At 35.5% G+C, this 24678-nt stretch overlaps 3 protein-coding genes across 3 annotated transcripts in view; 1 reads left to right on the forward strand and 2 right to left on the reverse strand.

The window, feature by feature from the left end:
* The window catches only part of LOC112050915 (RING-box protein 2), a 45840-nt gene extending 33751 nt beyond the window's left edge, over positions 1–12089 (reverse strand). Inside the window, exon 1 of the mRNA XM_052891411.1 lies at positions 11841–12089. Coding sequence (XP_052747371.1) covers positions 11841–11994 — 154 coding nt within the window. The 5' untranslated portion in view covers positions 11995–12089. The remainder of the gene's footprint in view (positions 1–11840) is intronic.
* Positions 2860–9148, forward strand: LOC112056423 (facilitated trehalose transporter Tret1-like). The gene is made up of 3 exons (XM_024096859.2): positions 2860–3066; positions 6685–6804; positions 7406–9148. The coding sequence occupies exons 1-3, from the start codon at positions 2980–2982 to the stop codon at positions 8669–8671; spliced, it is 1473 nt and encodes a 490-aa protein (XP_023952627.1). The 5' UTR covers positions 2860–2979; the 3' UTR covers positions 8672–9148.
* Positions 12090–12725: 636 nt separating the features above from the next.
* Positions 12726–24631, reverse strand: LOC112056422 (uncharacterized). The gene is made up of 13 exons (XM_024096858.2): positions 24388–24631; positions 21481–21733; positions 20959–21136; positions 20244–20404; positions 19477–19778; positions 19097–19365; positions 18284–18479; positions 17703–17972; positions 16915–17109; positions 16470–16625; positions 15661–15889; positions 14823–15019; positions 12726–14208 (listed from the first exon to the last, which is right to left on the reverse strand). The coding sequence occupies exons 2-13, from the start codon at positions 21720–21722 to the stop codon at positions 14075–14077; spliced, it is 2529 nt and encodes an 842-aa protein (XP_023952626.2). The 5' UTR covers positions 21723–21733; positions 24388–24631; the 3' UTR covers positions 12726–14074.
* Positions 24632–24678: the final 47 nt, after the last annotated feature.

Here is a 24678-nt window from a genome sequence, read left to right on the forward strand (position 1 = left end):
GTATCTCTGTAGTACTTGCATTTGCCAGCATACTGTTAGCTTGGGATTGTACGAGATGGCGTTGGAATTTTCTAAGCTCTATGAAAAATGGGGTTTTATTATTATCGTTTACATTTTTAATAAAAATTTTTACGCAAAATCGACTGAACAGATTTAGGTGAAACTAGAATTAATTCACTATTAATTATCACGGCTCTAGAGGCGTGGATATGACCTCTGCCTCCGATTCCGGAGGGTGTAGGTTCGAATCCGGTCCGGGGCATGCACTTTGCAACTTTTTAGTTATATGCATTTTAAGAAATTAAAAATCATGTGTCTCAAACGGTGAAGGAAAAAAATCGTGAGGAAACCTGCATACCTGACAATTATCTTAATTCTCTGCGTGTGTGAAGTATGCCAATCCACATTGGGCCAGCGTGCTGGACTATTTGGCCCTAATTTGGCAGAATAAGTTCTGAGAGGAGACTCGAGCTCAGTAGTGACTCGAATATGGTTTGAATAATGATGATGGTGATGATGATTCATAACTGATTTAACACAATGTTCTGTTCACGCTAATTCAACCACGTTACCGATACAATTTAATGAGGTTTTATCTAATTTTCATAGAAAGACTAAATAATTTTATAGTATAGGCGCTACATGGTGTCGAGTATGCATAATACGAAAACGGCACTGTTTGTCTGCTTTCTAGTTTTATCAGACTCTTTTATTAACAACTTTATCTTTTTAATTAAAAACGGAATTAGTATGCAATTTTCAAGTTGAAATTACGTTTTTAAGCTGGTCGACTACAAATCTTTAAATAGCAAAATGCTACTTACTCGTAGCTGTTATAGTTTTCCTTGTAATTTCATTTTATATTCTACTTCTGTGAATTTTATCACGTACCCATAATTAACCATTTAACTGGAAAAGGGAAGGGGGGATTTTACAAACGGATTTCTATATATAAAATAGTGGTACAAGACTCAACATGGTATGAGATAAACGTAAATATGTAAAGTGGGGAGTTTTTTCAAGATTTACATTTTTAATGTTCATACTCAAGCTACGAATGGTCGGACGAACACACAGTCGGTCATGGCAAAACTATAAGGGTTATTTTAGGACTACGGAACCCTAAAAACCGGTTTCCGATATAATTACTTCAGTAAATAATAAATTAAATGATAGTTTGAGATTTAAAAAATGTGTACAGTAATAAAGGCTTATTACTTTTATTTCATTTCATTTCTGTAGAATGAAAGTTCACACCTTTCGCGGACATAATCACGGGCGCGCTTTTTAATTCGCATAATATAGCAATCCTTCTCTCTCCTCTATGTATCTAAACCACCAATACAAATACAACCATAATTCTACGATTAGCTCAAACCCGAACTTTGGGTTCGAACCCCACTCTTCGAATTATTGGTTGTAGGTAGCCACATAATTAAAAGTAGATAAAGCTTTAGCGCTTTCTGTATTTTGTGGTCATAATCACTCGTCGCACAACCTCTTCATCTAGGAAGGGAAATAGGGAAAATTTACCGTGTTGAAAAACTAAAAAAAAAAAGCTTCAATATTACATAACTAGCCGACGCCCGCGACTTCGTCCGCCCTTAGAACCCTTAATCTGGACCCTCGTAAAATCCGTTTAGAGCGGACGTTTACTAACTATGAGTACTACCTACTACCTACCTACATACCAATTTTGTACATCAAGCAGTATTCGAGTTATCGTGATGTTTTGTATTTAAATACTCGTATTTAGATGATAGAGTCAAGATAGAAATCTGTATTACACGATGCGAAGTCACGGGTAAAAGATGGTTATTAGTTAAAAACCAAGGTTTATTATAACACTCATTGGGGCGACAAACATACTGGCGATAAATAAATTGAATTAATTCACAATAAAATAACAATGAGCAACGCATATTCTTGTTGTTTGCAACCAGATGTGCCGGTTACTGTTTATGCTCATGGCAGAAGAATTGATTACGTCCATAAATTATGTTTATATAGAGTTCCTAGGTTCACAAACAACATGTGCATGTTATAAAGTACCTTTTAAAAAAAATTATAAAGAGATTTAAAAAGATTAATTTACTATGCATAACATAGACGAACAAAATACAAACTTGCAAATAATAAAATAGTATAAAGCAACGACTATGAATCCAAAAGTTACTGTATAATTATTACTAGCTGACGTCGCGCGGTTTCACTCGCTTGGTTACTGTTCCCGTAGGAATACGGGGATAATATAGCCTATAGCCTTCCTCGATAAATGGCCTATGTAACACTGAAAGAATTTTTCAAATTGGACCAGTAGTTCCTGAGATTAGCGCGTTCAACCGAACAAACAAACTTTTCAGCTTTATAATATTAGTAAATAGATAATAAGTCCTAAGGTTGCCTGTCTGTCTGTGTTGAGAACTTTTGTTAGACTACTGAACGGATTTACATGCGGTTTTCACAGTTTGAGTAATTCATGGGGAAGTTATAGAATTTTTAAAATTTTGTGTAAATTGGTTTAAATATGACGATAGTTGTCGGAAATGACGAAAAAGTGATGCCACCTGGGAATTTCAGAACGCTGCTCTAAAAATTTTATATATAACGCAAAAAAAAACAATTTCGTAGATAATACAAAAACTTAACAATACAATTTTCAATCAACATTATTAGAAGCTTTTGCCTGGATTTCTTGTCACCATTCCACGTATGATTTGTATACCAGGATAAATTTTTCTTAATTTTCCTATAACTTCTTGAATAATTTAAATTTGGAATAAAACAACCTCGGAGTCCAATCAGTTTTGCCAATCAATTGGTGTTCTCGTATATATCGCTAAGACTGTGGAGGGACACAATCATTTCACGAATGGTTCATGCGCGTTCCACACTGATTTCAGTTCGTGGTACTGTTTAGTGTTTTCATAGACGTTGAAATATTATTTGCTTATAAGTGCGTAGTTTTTACTAACAAAAATGAAGATTTTAATGAGAGCGGATACTCATTATAGTATAGTTGTGAGTGGTAGTGAATATGAAAAACCGAAATATACTTTTTCTCAGGTAGGTGAGAACTGAAATTCCTAAATATAAAACAGACCATTAAAATAGTTTTACGTATTATTTACCCATTATTTAGTAAAACCTTTTAATAATAAGATCTTCATTTAAATAATGATAATTAATTAATCAAGTTCTATATAAATTTATATAAATAATAGACTCATTACTTCAAAACGACTAGACGGATTTTGATGAAAAGCGTTTGAGTGGGTAAAAATATTTTCCCATTATTTAGTAAAATCTGTTAATAATTAGATTTTCATTTCAATAATGATAATTAACATCTTCTGTATAAATTTATGTAAATAATAGTAAGCTTCAAGACGGCTAGACCAATTTTGATGAAATGTGTTTGAGTGGGTATTTACATGGTTTATGGATGTATCTTAATAATTATTAGACTTGCATTGCGTATGAGATTGCATTGCGGTCGGGTTCTAAGATTATTTTTTTAATTTAGACTATTTTTCAAATTAAGTAAGACTAATTTATTTCTTAGCTCAGTGCATTTATTTAGCTTGGCTTACTACATTTATTGTCATAGTGATAGTAAACAAAACCTTATTTAAATATAAAATTAAATCCTAATCGTCAACGTCATTTTCTAATAATAATAATAATCATTTAAAATCAGACGGATTCGGGTTTGCTTTAAAAAAATAATTCGCGTGTATATCGGCGTACACTTTCAAGTTAATCGTATGAAAACATGTTTTAGCCGGCTAATAAAATTGAGTTTGATAAAACAGTAGGTAATTCTGAATGCATGAAATTAACTTTAAATCTTGAATATTCTGGAGAAATCTCGCTTCTTGTAAGAATACATGTGCGCGGCGTAAATGCTATGGATATTTTCATGCTTTATTACGTTATCAGTTAATGAAAATTGTTCAGTATACAACCGTAATTTAAGGTTGTTTTAATACATTAAATTACTACTGAAGAGCCGCTGGATGCTAGCGGCTCGAGAACGATGTACTTGGACGTCCATGCAAGAGACCTACGTCCAACAGTGGACGTCAATCGAACCGGAACCGATTTTCATGAAAATTAAATGGGACCAATCTGAAAGTATACTCTTTCAAACAAAAAAATAATTTTCAAAATTGGTTAATAAATGACGAAGTTATGAGGTAACAAACATTTAAAAAAAAACATACGCGTCGAATTGAGAAAAAAAAGGAGGTCCTTTTTTTAAAGTCGGTTAAAATAAAAAACATTTAAAGACAAAGTTATTTCTAGTCGTGCTCTTTCAGTGCTCGAAGTTAGACCAAAATAGTAGATTGTTAAAAATTGGCGGAAATCATGAAAAGCATTTTTACCAGCATTTAGTTCTACTCTTATTTACCTTCATAACATTCCATAATTATCTGAGTCATAATATGAAGCGTGAAGTATAACAAACCGAGATTACTAAATAAAATGTGCTTTAAAAGTGAAGAAAAACAAACTATTTTCCATGTACCTACTATAAACATAAACGCACAAATAACAAAGATATTTGTAATTTTGTTTGAACGCCCATACAAATCTAACGATCATTATGATCAACAACGTCATAAATTCATACCATTTTGTATGAGGCGCTTTTTCACGCCGCAAATCTGACCCTTTATATCCCTGTAGCTCCGAAAGTAATGATCGCAGATATCCTGTTACTTTTACAAAATTGCTTTACTATTAGCATACTCTTAATTTATATACAATTTTCCGAGATAAAAAGTAGCCTATGTGTTATAGTATATCTCATTACCAAATTTCAGCTAATTCGGTGCAGTAATCGAGGCGTGAAAGAGTACCAAACATTCATATCATCAAAATCATCAGTTTTCGCAAATCTCGGGAAACCATGGATTTTTTCGGGGAAAAAGTAGCCTATGTGTTAATCCAGAGTAATGTCTATTTCCATTCCAAATTTCAGCCAAATCCCTTCAGTAGTAGCGGCATTAAACAGTAACAAAGATCCAAACGTCCATACAAACTTTCGCGTTTATAATATTAGTAAGAGATTAGAGCTCGTCTAAATAATCGGTAACAATGATGAATTTCTGATAGGAGCGGTTAAAAATCGTGTTATACTAGTATTTTTGACGGCTTCCGTGGCGCAGTGGTATACGTAGTGGAATTACAAGACGGAGGTCCTGGGTTCAATCCCCGGCTGGGACGATTGAGGTTTTCTCAATTGGTCCACGTCTGGCTGGTGAGAGGATTCGGCCATGGCTAGTTACCACCCTAACTACAAAGACGTAGTTTATATTTAGCGTTCCGGTACGATGTCGTGTAGAAACCGAAATAGGTGTGGATTTTCATCCTAAGCTTCCATCTTAGATTGCATCATCGCTTACCGTCAGGTGAGATTGCAGTCAAGGGCTAACTTGTATAGAATAAAAATAAAAAGTATAAGTGAGCTTTTTATAGCATACGTACAAATGTAACAAATACGCAATGATGATATCGATTACGCGAAGTGATTTGCTGTGCACGTAAGTAAGTGGGAGCAATGATTGTCCGTGATTGCTTAAATTGTTCGTATGCTGTCCGTACTCCGTACACACCTCCCAACAATGCCGTCATATAAAGTTCATTTATAATAATTAATGTAATCAAACGGAAAGTTCATTGTACAATGCACAATTACTCTGTTAATTATCTGTATGTATAATGTGGTGCTGGCGAAGAATGCTCCGTATTCCGTGGGCAGCGCATAGAACCAATGCATCGGTGTTTTAACAACTCAACATCTCGAAAAGACTTTTTACCACCTGTCTTCAGAGGAGCCTCGAGTACTTCGGTCACATTCCCAGGAGAGAAGGAGATAATCTAGAGAAACTTGTTATCACTGGCAAAGTGGAAGGAAAGAGACCTCGGGGACGTAGCCTGATGCGTTGGTCAGATCAAATCCGCACCACTCTCGATACAAAAGTACACGAAGCTCTACAAGTCGCGAAAAGCCGAGCCGCATGGCGTGACATCGTGCGGAAAAAAATCATGAATGTGTGATAGGGGGTCACGACCCTCAGTAATGAGGAACACGACGCGGAGAGAGAGAGAGAGAGATAAACCAAAGATTTTATAATAGAGATATGTCACTAGAGCCGTGATGGCCCAGCTATTGAAGTGAAACTCTAAAAGTATATCTATTTTTATATGATTTATATTCACGAAGGTCCTAGGTTCGATCTTTCGGCTGGGTCGACTGAGGTTTTCTCAATTGGCCCAGGCCTGGCTGGTGGGAGGCTTCAGCCGTGGCTCGTTACCACCCAAACTACAACCTTTCCAAAACTGCGCTTTTTAGTGCGGGGTCGCCATTCCAGCACCTTGGGACCCCAACGTCTATCGGCTCTTCGAACTATGTGCCCCGCCCATTGCCACTTCTGCTTCGCGACTCGTTGAGCTCTATCGGTGACATTGGTTCTTCTGCGGATCTCCTCAATTCTGATTCGATACTCCGAGCATAGCTCATTCCATCGCTCGCTGTGTGACTCTGATCCATCTTATGAGGCCCATAGTTAGCGACCAATCTCGGAACCATAGGCCATCATTGGCAACACGCACTGTTCGAAGATTTTTGTCTTCACGGACTGAGATGGTATGCTTTATAAATGTTGTTCTTTACAGGTTTTAGCAGCTGTCGCCGTATCACTGGGATCGATGATTGTGGGTTATTCTTCTGCCTATACATCGCCGGCGCTGGCTACAATGCAAAATAGTACGACGATATCTGTTTCTGAAGAAGAGGTATGTTTTAATTTAGATTTATTTAATTTGATTTAGTTTGTTTGATTATCATAATGACATACCTACTTAAATTATTAAAAACGTTTTACGTTTCGTTTATTGGCCAGTAGTCATAATTTACGAGTATAGTTATAGTAAAACTGTAGGTCAAATTCTGTACATTGAAGACATTTTGCAAATTTTTGTTGGAAGGCATTATATAATCGATACCTACTGAAGCTAAAAGCTTTTTTAAATTTTTTGCCTGTTTGTCCGTATTTTTGTTGACCAGGCATCACACTGAAACTACTGAATGAATTCAAATGAACTTGGCACGATTTTAGACGATTTTAGATAATACGAAAGAAGGTTATATGAGACTTTTTGTCGCGGAAATTAAATCAGAAGGGAGTGAAACAGGTTTTCTAAGTTTGTATGGATTTTTTTTTAAAATAAATCGTTTGTTTCGAATTTTGTTAAATGATAGGTTTAATACAAGCGAAAATATAAATAGAAGGGGGTGAAATAGGTATTGAAAATTTACATCGATTTCCACGTGGCGAAGAATTTACAAATATGTACGTTTTGACGGAAAAATAACAAAATTAATTTAAATTTGCAGGCAAGCTGGGTTGGCGGTCTGATGCCATTGGCAGCGTTAGCAGGTGGGGTGCTCGGAGGGCCGTTAGTGGACTACATCGGGAGACGACGAACAATACTCTTTACAGCAGTTCCATTTTTTATTGGATGGATTTTAATAGCTACAGCCAAAATTGTCCACTTGGTACTAGCAGGGCGAGCAATATGCGGCCTCTGTGTAGGCATTGGTTCCTTGGCCTTTCCCGTATATCTAGGCGAAACAATCCAACCCGAAGTCCGTGGCACTTTAGGGTTGTTTCCTACTGCTATCGGAAATATTGGCATTCTTATTTGTTACGTGGCAGGAAAATATCTCGATTGGTCTCAACTAGCGTATCTTGGTGCCTCTCTTCCCGTCCCATTCTTACTGCTTATGTTTATGATCCCTGAAACACCGCGTTGGTATATCTCCCGGGGACGAAACGAGGAAGCTCGCAAAGCCCTGCAGTGGTTACGCGGTTCTAACACCAAAATTGACAATGAGATGCGCGAAATAGCCCTTTCAGACGCAGAAGTTGAAAATGCGTCTAGCATCAAGGAAATGTTGGATATAAAATACCTGAAATCTATTTTGATTTGCTTGGGCCTCATGGCTTTTCAACAGATGTCTGGAATCAACGCGGTCATATTTTACACTGTTAAAATATTCAAAATGTCCGGAAGTTCTGTGGATGAAAATCTATCAACAATAATTGTGGGTCTTGTTAATTTTATTTCAACATTTTTTGCTACGGCCCTCATCGACCGGGCCGGACGTAAAGTATTGCTTTACATTTCATCTGTTACAATGACTATTACACTTGTAGTTTTGGGTTCATTTTTCTACGCACGTGATGATTTAAAGTCGGATGTATCGACGTTAGGGTGGCTTCCGCTTACAAGTATTATGATTTATTTGCTCGGATTTTCCTTAGCATTTGGTCCAATACCGTGGCTTATGATGGGCGAAATATTGCCTGCTAAAATAAGAGGAGCTGCTGCATCAATATGTACTGCTTTTAACTGGCTGTGCACGTTCACAGTAACAAAAACCTTCCACAATATTTTGGTTGGTATAGGACCAGCAGGGACGTTTTGGCTATTTGGTTGCATTTGTTTTATAAGCTTATTTTTTGTAGTAATATTCGTCCCAGAAACACGAGGCAAAAGTCTTGAGCAAATTGAAAATACTATGACTGGCAGAGTAGCACCGAGAAGTCGTAGAATGAGTTCTATAGCAAATATAAAACCACTTCCTAGTGGTTGTTAGATTAAAACATATAATTGTAATCAAAGGCACATAGTTTTGTGAGTTGTCATCAAGTAGTCATATTTAAAATTCATGGTCATGTGTAATTGGAGCTGTTATAAGTACATAAGTTAAATTAGGGTATATTTGTTGTTTAATTTAACTATTTAAATCACATTGTGTATGATTTAAATAATCAAATTAAAGAATGAATCAGATACATTTATTGTTACTTAAACAGATATTTATATTCTTTTAGTATGTACCTACATGTTACAAGAATTTCTAAAGATTAATATTTTTTTGAAACACATCTGATTTTTGAAACAATTAAAATATATAAGTGTTTTTAAGTATCAAAATTATTGTACAATTTCAGAAACACAGGATTTGTTAAATTCTAATTAGTTGTAAGAATGTTTTACTTAATAAACAATTACTTATTTTTAAATATTTAACTATTTATTGTATATGTATAATTAGTATTAAAGTTATTTTAAATAAATATAATGCTTTAATATTTTTACCTATCATAATATGGAAGCAAATAGAATATCTTTTGATTTTTTTTTGTTTCATTTATTTAGCATGATGAGGCACTGCTTCCATAAGTTATAATTTAATGTCTTCAGAAATTCATTGTGGTACTAGATACTTCATAATATTTCAAAAAACATTGTTATAACAATAGATTATTTAACCATGAACCATTTTACAAAAACAAAACTTGACAAATTTATAACCCTTTATAAGCTTTTAGGGGTTGAATTACCCCACTGGTGAACCCCACTATGTAGACCGATGAAATCAAGCAGCTTACACAAAAGTCCCTAGATGCTGGCAGCTCAAGACTGTGTTTGGGAGTTCTACAAGAGGCTTATGTCCAGCAGTGGACATCTATTGATTTGCAATGATGATGATGATGTACCAATGGACACATACCAATTTTTATAACAGACTAGCAGACACGGTCAAGCTTCTGGATTACGAGTATGTGCATTTCTTCTCTATCCTTACTACCTATACTACCCTACCTTACCCTACCCCTGAATTAATTTGTTACAAAAATGTGTTAAATGAAGAACTGCTTGATCAATTTTGTGCAAACTTCACATAAACCATCTTCTAAATAGTCTGAACAAATCTAAACATTTGGTTTGGATAGGTTATAAAATTACAAAGAAAAGTGGCATTGATTTTTATATTATATAGATATAATAGATGTAAAAGATGCCAATATCATAAATGCTAAAATCTAGTATTTATAATATTGGCAAAGATTGATGGACCTAGCAGATGCCCCACCTGCGGCAAGTTTTGCTTACTAAGCAGAGCGACACTGTGCAAGGCATGCAAGGAACACATCCTATAATTTGCTGCCCAATGTCCTTCACCCTCAGGTGTAGGTATGGAACTTCATGTGCCTGTAATATACCAACAACAATGATCTCATGAATGCACACACAACACAGCAGTGCATATGTGTACTACAGTACTTGGCAGCAGAAATAATCATGGTTGCAATACTTCCTAGACAAGCTCTGTCAATGGCAATGTCAACAAAATTCTCTAATTCAAATGTAAGATGTAATAGGCTTAATTCTACTATACAGGAAGAAAATTTTTTTAGTGCGGATATTTTTATATTTTGTACATAAACAAAATTTAATGATCACGTATTTTTTCTTTTTTTTTTTAACTCAAAAATAACAAAATTATCGTTAGCTAAAGTTATTTACTTTTGAACAGAATTTTAGGGTCACCCTATTGTGCGTTTATTTTATTTTCGTTTGATACCTAAAGGACGTCACCAGATCACTTTTAAGCTGAATATATCTTGTTTAGTAATAATATGTACATTATTTTGTTATTTTAGAGACATAAATTAAAAAAAAAAATTACATAAAATGTATCGAACTGTTTGTAGATTTATATTCTATTAATGATACAGAACCACGAAAAAAAATATCCGCACTAAAGACCGAATCACCCTGTATAAAAATAAGTCGGGTTTTCCTTCCTGACGCTATAACTCCAGAATGCACAAACCGATTTCCACGGTTTTGCATTCGTTGGAAAGGTCTCAGGCTCCGTGAGGTAGGGTAGGGGTAGGGTAGGTGTAGGGTAGAGGTAGGGTAGGGGTAGGGGTAGGGTAGGGGTAGGGTAGAGGTAGGGTAGGGTAGGGTAGGGGTAGGGGTAGGGGTAGGGGTAGGGGTAGGGTAGGGTAGGGTTAGGGTAGGGTAGGTGTAGGGTAGAGTAGGGGTAGGGTGGGGGTAGGGTAGGGGTAGGGTAGGGTAGAGGTATTTGAAAGTTTACATCGAGTTTCACACGAACGAAGTCGCGGGCATCCGCTAGTAATGGAATAAAGTTTACAACAATTTTCTTGCAGAGAAAGCTGCAGTGACTGTTAGTTTTTTTATATTATACTCATTGTTCTAGTGCATAATACCAGAAGATTTTAGAAACTTTAGAAATAAGACAGGATCTTGTGATTCAAAGCCACATAATCTGACCACAGGTTCAACAAGGTAGTTTAAAATCAAAGGACAGTTTTATGGTAAGTTTGTGTTCAATGGTGCACATTAAATAATGTGTACCTTATACATACTTGTACTTGCCTAATAATGTTTCATATTATTGTTGCCAATGAAATAAGCTCTCATTATCAAAGCCTCAATAGCTCAACAGTAAAGTGGACAGACTGCCCTGTTGGACTATTGTTGTACCCAATACTAATACAATATTTCCCGACTAGTTGGAGGGGAATGGGAATATTGGTCATATTTAAATAAATATGACAAAAATTAATTAAAATATGACCAATATAAGGGAAGGAAGGAATAGGTGAGGGAGTCAGTACCTGCCTGTCTATAAAATACTGAGCGTTTATTTGCTCTTAGAAGTATTAAAGTAAAAATTCTCTGTCGAGAAGTTGGTAGTGTTACTTATAATATGTTACAGAATTGAACATTTAACCCACATTGCAGCAGCGTGGTGGGTCAAAGCTCTATGTCTTTATGGTTTATAGGGTGAATGGTCTTGCCTTATAGCTTTTAAAATAGACTGTTATTGACTGTAAGGACTGAAATTATTCAGACAGTGATATGGATATTAATCTCACAAGGAACCAGACAAGCACAAGGAGATCCACTGTATTTATTAACGCGTCCTAGTAATAAAACAAACTTACCCATGACTTGGACGCGGCAAATAGCACAAGTATCGCATTCAACATCCCAGCTCCACATCGCTACGGCGTTCCACTTTTTGAGCGTAAACATTTTGTCGGGCTTTTGCCCATCACTATCACCCTTATCAAGGGACTCGCAGTCTTCGCCAGACATTTCTTCACAATTCCAACTAACAACTTTTCTTTTTGTTTCAAAATCAAAAGTAAAATGTATACCTACTGTTTACAAATTATGGCAATTGTTTTGACTTTTGACATTAGATTAGACAATGACATTGACATACACTGTAATCTTTGACATTGACAACAGCATTTTTTTAATGTGTTCTTAACGCTGACTTCGAGTATTTTGGCGCGGGCATATCTCACAGAAAATAAATAAAGGCTAAACTGCGTAACATACTTATACCTATGATGTAACGTAGTGGTAAACTCGGTAAACGGTACTTGTACCGACCCATAAATCTATGGTAAGCTCTAACTTCTATAACTCTATTTTTTTCACATAAAGGTAATTATGTTTATTGTTTTCAATCATTTTTTGCGTTATTTTCCATGAAACACAACCTTCAAACTTCTCATCGTCGTCGTCAGTCTTCTTATTTCACTAATTCACTTATTTCTCTGTAAATAGCGGCATGCATAAAATTTATAATTAAGGTGTGCACTTTAGGTACCTATAGATTATACAAAATAGTTATCTTCTTCGCCAAAAAACTCTCACGCATAGTATGTCTCCTGAGTAGCCTGAGCAATATATTCATCTGTGAATTGCACCAATTTAAATTGATAATGAAACGATTTTAATGTGTTATCAAAAATCAATCTCTGTCTATAACTCATAAAGAAGTTAGGTACCTATATGAAAATGAAAAACTATTGTATATTTTATATTTAGAACTTTATTAAAAAAAACTATAATTTAAAAATCGTTTTCTGTGTCTATATGAAAAACAATATTTTTAGTACAGAAGCAATTGATCAATATTCTATGCTTTTAGGTAAGGTACCTACATACCGTAAAACTAATCTATACATAGGTATTAAATTAAATTAAATTAAAGTAAAGTAAACTGTCTTAATTGTCCTATAAAAGTTAACTGTTTTCGTATGCACAAAAAGGCGGAAGCTTGATAGTGCATTTACAAGTTTATCTTAAAATATAAAAAATATATTATTATCTCCTAATTTTTGCACACCGTATTGTCCTCATATTCCGTGTGCTTTCGCAATATAATAAATGTTTAGACATTTTTTAATTATAAAATACTTTGAATACTAATTTGTACTCTCCTTAAAGAGCGGCCCCGCGAGGGCATTTAGAAGTGTTTGTAAAATCGGCTGGGATAGTTGAGCGGTTAATTTTGAATCTTCAGGAATATCTTTGTATGCTTGTTGCAGGTACCTACCTAGGTAGGTACCTACTATACTTAATTTTGAAATACTCCAGACATGCGATACTAATATTTAAGGAATTTTAAGAAATTAGATTTACTTATCTACCCTGCATGATAAAGCTGTGTCCACACAACCCAAAATCATTGTACTTTGTATCATTTTTCGAACATGGTTTTACACAAGCACATATTAAACTATTAAATTAATGTGTGGACGTGCTCTACGTACTTAATTAGTATGTTATAATTAACAGCACAAGAATTAAAGAAGTATAAGGTATCTTAAAGTAATTACAAAGGGTAAAACTATTTGGTGGTTTATGGTATTGGTTACTATGACCACTGAATGTGCACTGACTGGTTTTTCATTAACCAAGTTGTTAATTTATATACGTACGATGCGTATTGTCATGATTCGTAATTTGTACTTTAGACTAGCAATACAGTACCATAATGAAATGTAAAGATGTACCGTACCGGATTTCCGCCTATGATTCACAATAATTAGTTTCGGTAAGCAAGATTGGTATTACACATTACATAATATGGTAGTTCAAGTCATTTTGCATATTTTTACTTAGTAGATTTTTTGAGTTTATTCTTGAAACTCTGAAACAGCATTCAGCGTTGGTATGAAAACCCGTGCAGCTATTTTCATGATTTTCATTGAAAATATGAATTCCAGCAGTGATTGCAACCAATATTTATTTTTATTAATAGTACCTGTATAATAATAAAGTCAGCTACTTGACTTACAAATGAAGACGGTATCTACACTAAGATAATTAAAAATACGTAAGTTTAAATAGATTAATTCGGTAGGCAGATGTGAATATTTCAAACAAAGTTGTAAATCAACGCCAGAAGTAGTAGAGTCAAGCTATACGTCACGCTACCGCTTCCACTGAAACATCCGAACTCTTCTATTTGCACTTGGTATCTAATGTTGTATGGAAATCTGCACCCGCGTTCTGTAAAATAATAGACAATAAAATAAATTCAAAGTCACTCAGCAAGCAATGGTGTGACTAAATCTTACTTGTAAATAAAGATATCCACAGAAGAACAAAAGTTATCAATATAGCTCAGAGAGGCGCAAAGTTCATGTGGCAATGGGCAGTACACATAGTTCGAAGAGCCGATGTACGTTGGGGTCCCAAGGTGCTGGAATTGCGACCCCGCACAGGAAAGCGATATGTTGGTCGATCCCCTGCCACATGGACCAAGGCCGTCAAGCAGGTAGCAAGGAGCCGTTGGATGCTCCTTGCTACTATTGTCCTGTGATGATTGGAAGTCTATACAAGAGGCCCATGTCCAGCAGCGGATGTCTATCGGTTGATATTGATGATGATGAGTCCTCATCAACTATACAGCAAGAACTAATAATACGTAAGTACGTACCTATGTAACTTGTAACTGGTAATTCTAGCGGCTCAAAACCGTGGTGTATATGTGTGAATCATCATCATAATTCACACATAGACACCACGGTTTTGAGCCGCTAGAATTACCAGTTACAAGTTACATAGGTACGTACTTACGTATTATTAGTTCTTGCAGTATCATAATAACTTCAGTATTTTACCTGTGCATGCAGAACCTAATGCAGTGTTGGTAGTGGGTATCACCGATTGCACGGATATGTGGAAGGGTTGACAATTGTTGATTGGTCTGTTCTCATCGCAGGCACCTCGCAAGTTTATCTCTACTCCTGTATTACCAACTGTCAGTGTCTGGCATTCTACGTCGCTTGTTTCTACACCAATGCTTATATTCGTTTGTCTGAAAAATTAAAGAGTCGGTAATAATAATAACAGATGTATCTATAGATATAATTAATCAGCGGTACAATTGAATTTCTTCAAAAATCTCTCTCTAGTCAGTCCCTCATGGCTTAGGATTGTATTGAGCCCATTGGCGATGTTTATTTGGATAACGCTGAAGGTTCGGACACCTTTCTCTTTAAGTCGTCCGACCATCTAGAATTGGAGATTAACTCCGTGACTGTTTGCATTTTTTACCCACCACAATCAATTTCCCTAAATTACTCGAGATGCTGTAGATAAATGGTTAAGAGTGAGAAAGAATTGATACATTTGTGAATTTAACAGTCACGTCCTTTTCTGGCGTGAATAGTGAATAGTGTCTACACCATAAGTATAGGAAGATAGAAAAATTAATGCTTGCACCAGCCTTACTTGCTTGTTTTGGTTCTATTGTGATGCTTCGGTTCTTCCAGATGTTAAACTCGTCATCGCTACTCTAGCTGTTGCTATTCTTCACTTAATTTCGGTGAACGTGCCGTCATTAGAGATCAAAGAATCCAGGTAGGTAGGTATTTACCATTCTTAATTCTCAGAGTATTGCGAGTGTTGGAAAGTTTGTGGGAGCGATCTTTAAAAGTATACTGAGATTAAACTTACCTAGGTTGAATGAAGTTTCGTGAGTGACAAACTATAATATTACCCACACCGGCGACAGATTGCGAGATACGAACTCTCCTGTTGTCATGATTTATGTGGAAATAGTTAGGGCTTACAGAGTAGTAATTGATATAGCCAGGTTCGACAAAATCAACAAAATTGCGGTTTCCGGATAATGAGTCTGGGGGGAAATTTGCTCCACAAGTGGGATTTATAATTCTTCTTCCAACTGTAAAAGATTTAAAAGCTAATTTATATACAACTCAAGCGGTGAAAGCGTGCAGATGTGCTCGACTCTATGCACTTATGCAGACTTGAAGACAGCGGTAAAGTCAATTTTATTGTAACAAATCTACATATAGTATGTCGACTGTTTGCAGATGTACATAACAAAAAAACTAAAGTTGGTTCCACAATCTATATCTATAATACTAATATATAAAGCTGAAGAGTTTGTTTGTTTGTTTAATTGAACGCGCAAATTTCGGGAACTGCGGGTCCGATTTGAAAAATTCTTTCAGTGTTAGATAGACCATTTATTGAGGAAGGCTATAGGCTATATATTATCCCCGTATTCCTACGTGAACGAGAACCACGCGGGTTAAGCCGCGCGGCGTCAACTAGTATTTGTATATGTTGTTGAATTCCTGACATCCAGATTCCATTATTCATCTCTACGGTACAAGGACTTCGTATAATGTTATTATTTTCAGCAATTAATTGCTCTGATTATTTTTATTAAACCCTGAACACAAGAACATATTACTAACCATGTGAATTACTATTGATATCTAAAAATAAATACTTACCATTTGATACTCTTCTTAACACACCCTCCATATTCGATTCCACATTAGTGCCATCTGTACTTAAATTTATTGTTACGATGTCATTATGCATATCACGTGTTAATGGCCACAGAGTGTCTAATTGATTTGTTGAAGAAGCATACAGAACTCTTAAATCTGCAAAATACAAAATAATTCTACTACCATGCATTGTAAACAGAAACACCGGCTGAGTTTTTGTGGGCTCTTTTCAGACTTAGGCGTGTGTAAAACCAGAAACTTCATACCATTAATTTTTGCAACTTTACATAATTATAATTCTTCATCATCTCTTTTATAATTATGCAAAAAACAATTTAATAATTTTACGATATATAAAGAAAGTCAATCCTCAATGAATAAATTATTTGTTTATTTTTCCTCAATGATTAATTTATTTTGTTTTTACTTTTGTAGTATTATTTACCTGGTACCGAATCATTTAAAATTCTTGCTTGATTCTGGACAATTTCTAGGTTGATTTGAACGGCCGAGTTAAGTAGAAACAGAAGAACAGTGGAGTTCCCACCAATGTAGTTGCTTGCTCTTTCGTTATCCAGTTCAGTTTGCAGCAACGTAGTGATACTTGGGAGAGCACTTTCCAGATTTACTCCACGAAGCACTAAAATGGGTTATAATGATAAATTGAAAATATCATAATATTCAATTTTAATACAGAAATAATATATTATGGGATAACTTACATTGACATTTTATGCCTCGTTGGTCCTGGTAGATAATGTGTTCAACTATCAAGATTACTAGATCCTGGATTCAAGTTCTGGGTAGGACTATAACTATAAGCTTACTTACTTTAATTCTTACTTTCAAGGGGTTTCTTAATTCCAAGAAATTCACGATCGCCAGAAGCATATCTTGGTTTTTACCAATAACATTTGACAGGATTTGTAACGAAGTTATTAACAATCTCTCTAAACAAATCTGCGTTAAAGCAGCAAGGTGGATATTAGCACTAAATCAACTCCCCTAATAGGATAAAGGAGACTTCTGCCTTGTGTTCATTAACTGACTGATGTTGATGACAAAAAGAAGCACGTTGATGAAATATATTTTTATTGACCGTCCCTCAAACCCACATTGGAGCAACTTGGTGATTCGAAACTCCATATCTCAACTCCTTTATGGGCAGAAGTCTGACTCTGTAATATACCATTAAAATAGGTTGATAATGATGAGAAAATACAGTAAACTTACTTGATAGATGTCGTGCTAATGTATATTCAGTGTGAAAATTTGCTAGAGAGAAGGTTTTATTGACAACGACACCTCCATCGAATGTTGTTAACAAAGTTACACTTGATCCGTACTTCCCAACTTCAATTTTGTCTAGTAGATACGAGATGGCCGGGTAGATGGTTGTGAATGGCCATGATGCGTCAACGGCGAGGTAGAGGTTAGTTTTAACTCTAAAATCAGTCGTGCTAGTTTCCGTGTCAGCACAGGATAAATCGTTCAAATTATTATCTGTAATGTTACAATGAAAAAATTCATACTTAGTTACTGAATCTGTGTTGTTAAGTACCTACTCGTAATAGCAATTATTCTTATTATACACCTAGTATACCTACAGTGTACCTATTCGTTTTCTTTTAATTCTCATGTACCTACCGATTGGTTTATGATAATGATAATTGATTATGCTGTTTTCGCGTATATTGATATATTATAGTTATAGTTTGGAGGACCCACAGCAAAATTATTCATTGTGCCATTCCATTCTAATGAATGCAGTGAATATTTATTCGAAAATTCAAAATCAGTCTGTGGTAACTTACTAGCATAGGTTTGGAAATTAGTTACAGCACTGTTGACTGGCTGTTCCAATCCTCCTATAATTGTACCACGCAGGGGCATGTTGGTATCCAATGCTGCCGCGAATGCTAAAGTTTCTCCTATTAAGTTGGCCGTTGGTATAGTTTGAGCGAGAGCTCTACGATTGCAAGCTCTTCGTGTTGAATCCAGTACACCATTCTGAATTAAAATTATTTGTCTATTAAGGTTAAAACTTGTTTGTAAAACTTAGACACAACACTTTTACTATCCTTAAAATATTTCGTATTTTTAACTGATGGTACAAAATACAAATTCAATGTGACGTTTTATTTGGTGAACTTAATTTGCAATGGTTCTCAGGCTTTTTCAATTGTAGTAGTAACTCTGGTTATAACATAGGGTTTATTACTATCTAATGAGTATTTTCACTGATCAAGAAGTCCTTATCGTCATATCACTAACATTGTATTCAAATATACCCAGGTATGTTAAAAATACAACATTAATTGTGTCATGTAGCGTATATATATTGAGTCTGAACTTCTGAAGTTTATCCATAAGCATATAACGCAATTGTAACACCACTTGATTATTTGTTTTAGTTTTAACCCAATGTTATGCATTTTGAAAAATCAGTAATCAGTTGAAATCGATAAAAAAAGCATCTTATTTGCCTCTCACCTCTAACATACACAGCCAAATATTATTTTTAAATACAATAAGTTACGATAACAACAAAATATAGTTTTAAACAAATAACTAAATTGGAAAATTATATACCTAGTTAAACAAGTTGGTCTAGAAATATCGCTTACCCTTGCAGTATAGTACATATCTAGTACTTGGGATAGCCTAATCGAATTGACATTTTGAATGAGTGTAGGCATGACGCTACCTAGTACAAAGCCATCGATACCACCGCGTATCTCTGGATCTGTCATCTCAATGTTATTAAGTCCGTTGGGTGCTTGTAGCATGAAGAATCTACGCGCTTGCGTCGAGTTCCAACCACCGGCTGCTCCCACAGATATAGTTTGGCTGCCTCTCTCTGTGTTTTGTATAAGTACTGCTTCAGCTAAATCACCTGTAACAGATAGTGTAACGCTAATTTTAATTTCCATAACAAGTAAAATTATAGGAATCAGAATTTTGTTTTTTAACATAATATAGTGTAAACAGTCCTGGATTAACTTACCTGATATTGTAGCCGGATATAAAGCAGTTACATGTGACTGAACATTAGGTATGTTAATAACGGAACCCTTTGCCAGATTTTCAATCGGTATTTGCTGAGGTTGAGCTCCCGCTGCTATTCCTGCCAGCACGCTACCCGCAGAAACATGGCCCCACCGAGTACTGATCACCCCGTCCAACAGTGGGCATTGACTTTGTGTCACAACTTGACGTTCAGATAAATCGTTATGGTTATAATTTCTAACGTCAATATCGTCTTTGGGATTGTATTGCATCATTTGACCGCTTCTCTTCGCTGAATTTCTATAAAAAGAAAATATTTTACTTCTACCATGTTATTGTCTGTGATAACGATGATTTTAATTTACATCTCCTATACTGCCCTGGATATACCCGTTAGCTACCATAACATAAATTGTTGTGGTATTTCTATTTACTGCTGCGAATGCAAGGATACGTCTATATTACCCCTGGCACTCTGCTAAAGATTGATGATTTTGCCTCATCATAATTTTTAACCATTGGAAGTCCACTGCAGGTCATATAATCATAATCTTGAGCCGCCAGCTTCCAGTGGCTGCTGAATTAGTTAATTTACCTACTCGTATAATGTTTAGGATTAGAACCGTAAACTTTAGTTCCAAGACACCCCATCATTTCATTCTCTAGTTCAATGAGCAATTCTTAAAACTTTAATTTACTGTAGCACATTTATTCTAAAGAAAGTTTTCACATAATTATGTGAAATAGGAAGTTCAAAATACCAACAGTTTAGCTACGTCCAACATTTCAACATCATCTTTAAGTAAATGTTTCCTCAAACTGCGCGCGGTTCTTATAGCTCGGTATTGCGATAGTTGGTTGCAGCTGTTTCCATCATCACGAGCTCGAGAATCCACTGTAGTGGACAACATGCGATGAAGTGCACACTGAAAAAAACAATCATGCCACAGGTCAGGGTGATATGAGTGCATTGTACGTAGGTACACCTGACTGCTGGGTATAGTATTTCTAGGGACGTAGTGTTGGTCTCAACATCAAATGACGAAATTGTAAATTAGAAATGGCACACTAGAGAGAAAGAAAGAAAAAAGCTTTAAGAAAACTAGAACCATTTATCCATATGTTCGCCTCTGGAAGAACTCAAACACGTATTACCGGTATTGTAATTTGTGTGAATATCAAATTAACTCCATTCAACAACCTCAAGTTTGTTGCCGACCAGACATCTAAATAAGATAAGTTCTTGCACAGGTCCTTTCAAAACACGTTAGTCTGTCATCTGTTAGCATAATAATTACATTTATATATCAAAAATATTTACTTAAACTAACTAAAAGGTAAATTTATCAGTCTACGCCTTCAACTGGATTTTAGTCCGTATGGCAACAAGTCATATAGCAACTACGACGTGATAGATTAGCTTATTATTTTTAATATCTTAACATATTTCTTATGAGGATATAATGCAAGCGAAGAATACCTTTAAAGGAGAATTAACAGTGTCGTTGGCCAACTGTTGTAAATTCACGGGGAGAATTCGGCTTAGCAGCAATTTGTTACGATAGAAGGAATGAAACGTCGGCGCAAATGGCAGCACATTAGTTGTGGCGGCGATAGTACTCTCTGGCTGATGATATTCTATACCGTCTTGTCTATACCTGTGAAAATATTTAAAAGAACATTATCAATTAGCGGCTCATTACTTTTAAAGTCTTACTTAAGAGAGAGCGCTAATATTTTAGTAGCGTAACTGGTGTGCTCGACTGATTTTCATAGTTTTTCCAGGTAGGAGGCATCCAATCCAGGTGTTATGTGCATACCACATGACTGACTAATATCAATAATTATTAAAAAGGGTCCAAAAAAGTATATATGTTTTCTGTTAAGCGATATGGTTTTTATGTTATTAAATGTATTTGCTTAATAAGACTTATCGTACTTTTACTTAGTCCTATGCTGGAACCGACGTGAAAAAAAAAGCAGAAATATTTGTTTGATTTACCTTTGCAGCACCAAACACGTTAGTTCACGTAAATTAAGAACATTGTTGACGTTGCGATTATCTTCAATTTGTTGAATAATGTCTATTAGGACTTGTATAGTGGTTGGTGGTATGTTGTTTCTGTTAGTAAAACTTGGATCAATGTAACACTCTCTCAGGTCTGGAGCTACATTTGTTTGTGCGGTCGACTGAGCTTGCACGCAGCTGGCTGCAGCTACAACCGTTATTGCCAACAGTATCATGATGGCGATTTCTGAAATTACGTTTTATTATTATAATTAAATGTTAAAGCTTAGAAGAGCTATATATAATACAGTAATTGGTAAGTACGTATTCAATAAAATACTAATTAGTTCATCTTTCTTTCAACAGAACACCGATTCGCCTTGTAGATAACTATGTATTATGTGGTTGACATTCAGTCGCACGTAACGTTTCGTATCAAAATTGCCATTTAATTTTGAATAGTCAAGGAATGAAATGATCGTCTGGCGATTTAATTGTAGTTCCTGGTCAACGCTGTATTTACACTTTTGCCGCTCCAAAGCTTCTGACTTCTAAAATTATATAAGAATACTGTTCACATTAACGTTAATTCCTTTTAAACCGACTTCAAAAAAGGAGGAGATTGCTCAGTTCGACGTTATATATTTTTTTAGGGAATAATCTAGTTTCTAGGATTGTTTTTGCAACTTTTGGGTAGGTATATTTGAAGCTATAAAAAGCAAGGCTTTGGTTTTACTGCATTTCTTATAGGTGTGGTGGGCTAAGAAACTTATGCTGTCGCTGTCATTTTATCGCCCTCAACTTCAGCTTCTGTGGTAAATCCGGCTCTGTCTCTGGTACGTATAATTTGATCACTATTTTAAGGCTGACTAAAGCATCATTAAGAAAAGCACTCTCCTCCTTCTCTAACAAAATAATGTCACACAAAAATTATAAAGGAATACTCTTTACCGGTTCGATTAAAAGTTAAAATTTGACTTGTCAATCTGTTATGAATCTGTCTAAATACCCTCATTTACATATAAAACCCTTTAAATATAAAATTAGATGGATAAGTACTGCAGTACTCACAAGGTCACAACAGAATTTAAAAGATAATGATAATATAAGTGAAATACTTACATCTTTAAATAATACCTAACTAAAGGCCGGAAATACTGATTGATCGATACTCATGCACACTTCGATGACGATAGTGCTATGGTATTTTGAGTCATCAGTCAACACTATCAGTATTCAGTTGTATAGTAGGTACTTCCTCTTTGGCCTTCTAATCTATATTATCAATGAAAAGCTTTCTTGGAAATCATAAGTACTTAAATGGTTTACTTCAGTTCTATGTTTTAGAAGCATGTATTCTAGACAGCGGGCAATGGAACAAGCTATGTTAGGAGTATCTCTGCGTCGAGATCGAATCAGAAATGAGGAGATCTGCAGAAGAACCAAAGTCACTGACATAGCTCGAGTTGCGAAGCTGAAGTGGCAATGGGCAGGGCACATAGTTTGAAAAGCCGATGGACGTTGGGGTCCCAAATGGCGACCCCACACTAGAAAGCGCAGTGTTGGTCGACCGCCCACCTGGTGGACTGACGACATCAAGCGAGTCGTAGGGATTCGCTGGATGCAGGTCGTCCATCGGCTGATACGATGATGATGATAATGATGATGATGATGATGATGATGATTCTATATTTATACCTATTGGTTGGTATTTATACCTACTAGATGTCATAACAATAGTGGAAATGGTAAATTCAACGTAACACGAATGTAAAGCTGTGGACGTAGATCGATTAATGATGATAATGATATCAGCACATTATTATAATCAACAGGCAATTTGTAAGTGACTCACGATAGTATTTTTAGAGTTCTTTGAAGACATATCGTTTTGTGTAGACACTATTATTATAGGTACACTAGCTGACGACACGCGGTTTCACCCGCGTGGTTTCCGTTCCCGTGGGAATAGGGGGCTATCGATAAATGGGCTATATTGATAATAACACTGAATGAATTTTTCAAATCAGACCAGTAGTTCCGAAGATTACCGCGTTCAAACGAACTCTTCAGCTTTATAATATTAGTATAGATATATGTACCTATTAGACCTGATATTGAATGATAGTATTAGGAGGAATTAACACAGTGAACTTAATAGACATTCTGTTTTGGTTTTGTTGTTCTTTAATTAAACATACGGAATTAGAAGCCCTTTGTCTGTAGTGACTTTGTTTTATTTAGAAATTAATCCCGGGACGTATCAATTTATAAAGTGTGGTATCGTTTGTGGCTAGTAGTAATCATCATCATTAACAACCCATATTCGGCTCACTGTTGAGCACCAGTCTCCTCTCAGGATGAGAGAGGTTAGGCCTTAGTTTACCACGCTGTCCCAATGTGGATTGGCAGACTTCATACACCTAGAGAATTAAGAAAATTCTCAGGTATGCACGATTTGAGTTCACCGTTTGAGACACGTGATATTTAATTTGATAATTTCTTAAAATGCACCCAAGCACAACTGAACAAAAGTTGAAGGTGCATTTCCCCGGATCGGATTCGAACCTACGCCCTCCGAATCGAAGGCAGATTTCATATCCACCGGGCTATCACATCTCGTAGTAGTAATACCCACCTTTAATAAAACCACTGATTAGGGTTTAATAATTAATTAAATTTTACTAATTGACTGTACCTAACATTAAACTACTTATACCTAGTAAAACGCTATTTTTTGGTTGAAAAAGAACCATTTTTGCATTAAAGAATTAAAGATATATATCAAAAGATACTCAATAGGTACCTACATCATAATATTTACACGCTGGAGTAACAACAGGTATCTACGCAAATACCTACTTGTATTTGAGAAGGTATATATAATACACGGGCACCTACCTCTAGAACCTTTGAAATCTAATCTTAAACCTCGATGTCCTTGGACAATCCAAATTAGTAGGACTCACGAAAACCAGCTTCAGTTCAATCACTTTACACAACACATAGTTTCCGTTAGCAAAAATATCACATGATCCCTGTTCCAAAATTATCAAAAATTATCAAAAATTGAGAACAATATAGCACACTTTATTCATCGGGCGCACCCAATGCATACCTCGCGAAGACTTGTAAAATAAAGGGCAGTAATGCTCGATAAGATAATAAAAGCAGGTCTAGATAAATTCGTAA

This window comes from Bicyclus anynana, chromosome 1 (genome assembly GCF_947172395.1).
Source record: "Bicyclus anynana chromosome 1, ilBicAnyn1.1, whole genome shotgun sequence".
Lineage (NCBI taxonomy): Eukaryota > Metazoa > Arthropoda > Insecta > Lepidoptera > Nymphalidae > Bicyclus > Bicyclus anynana.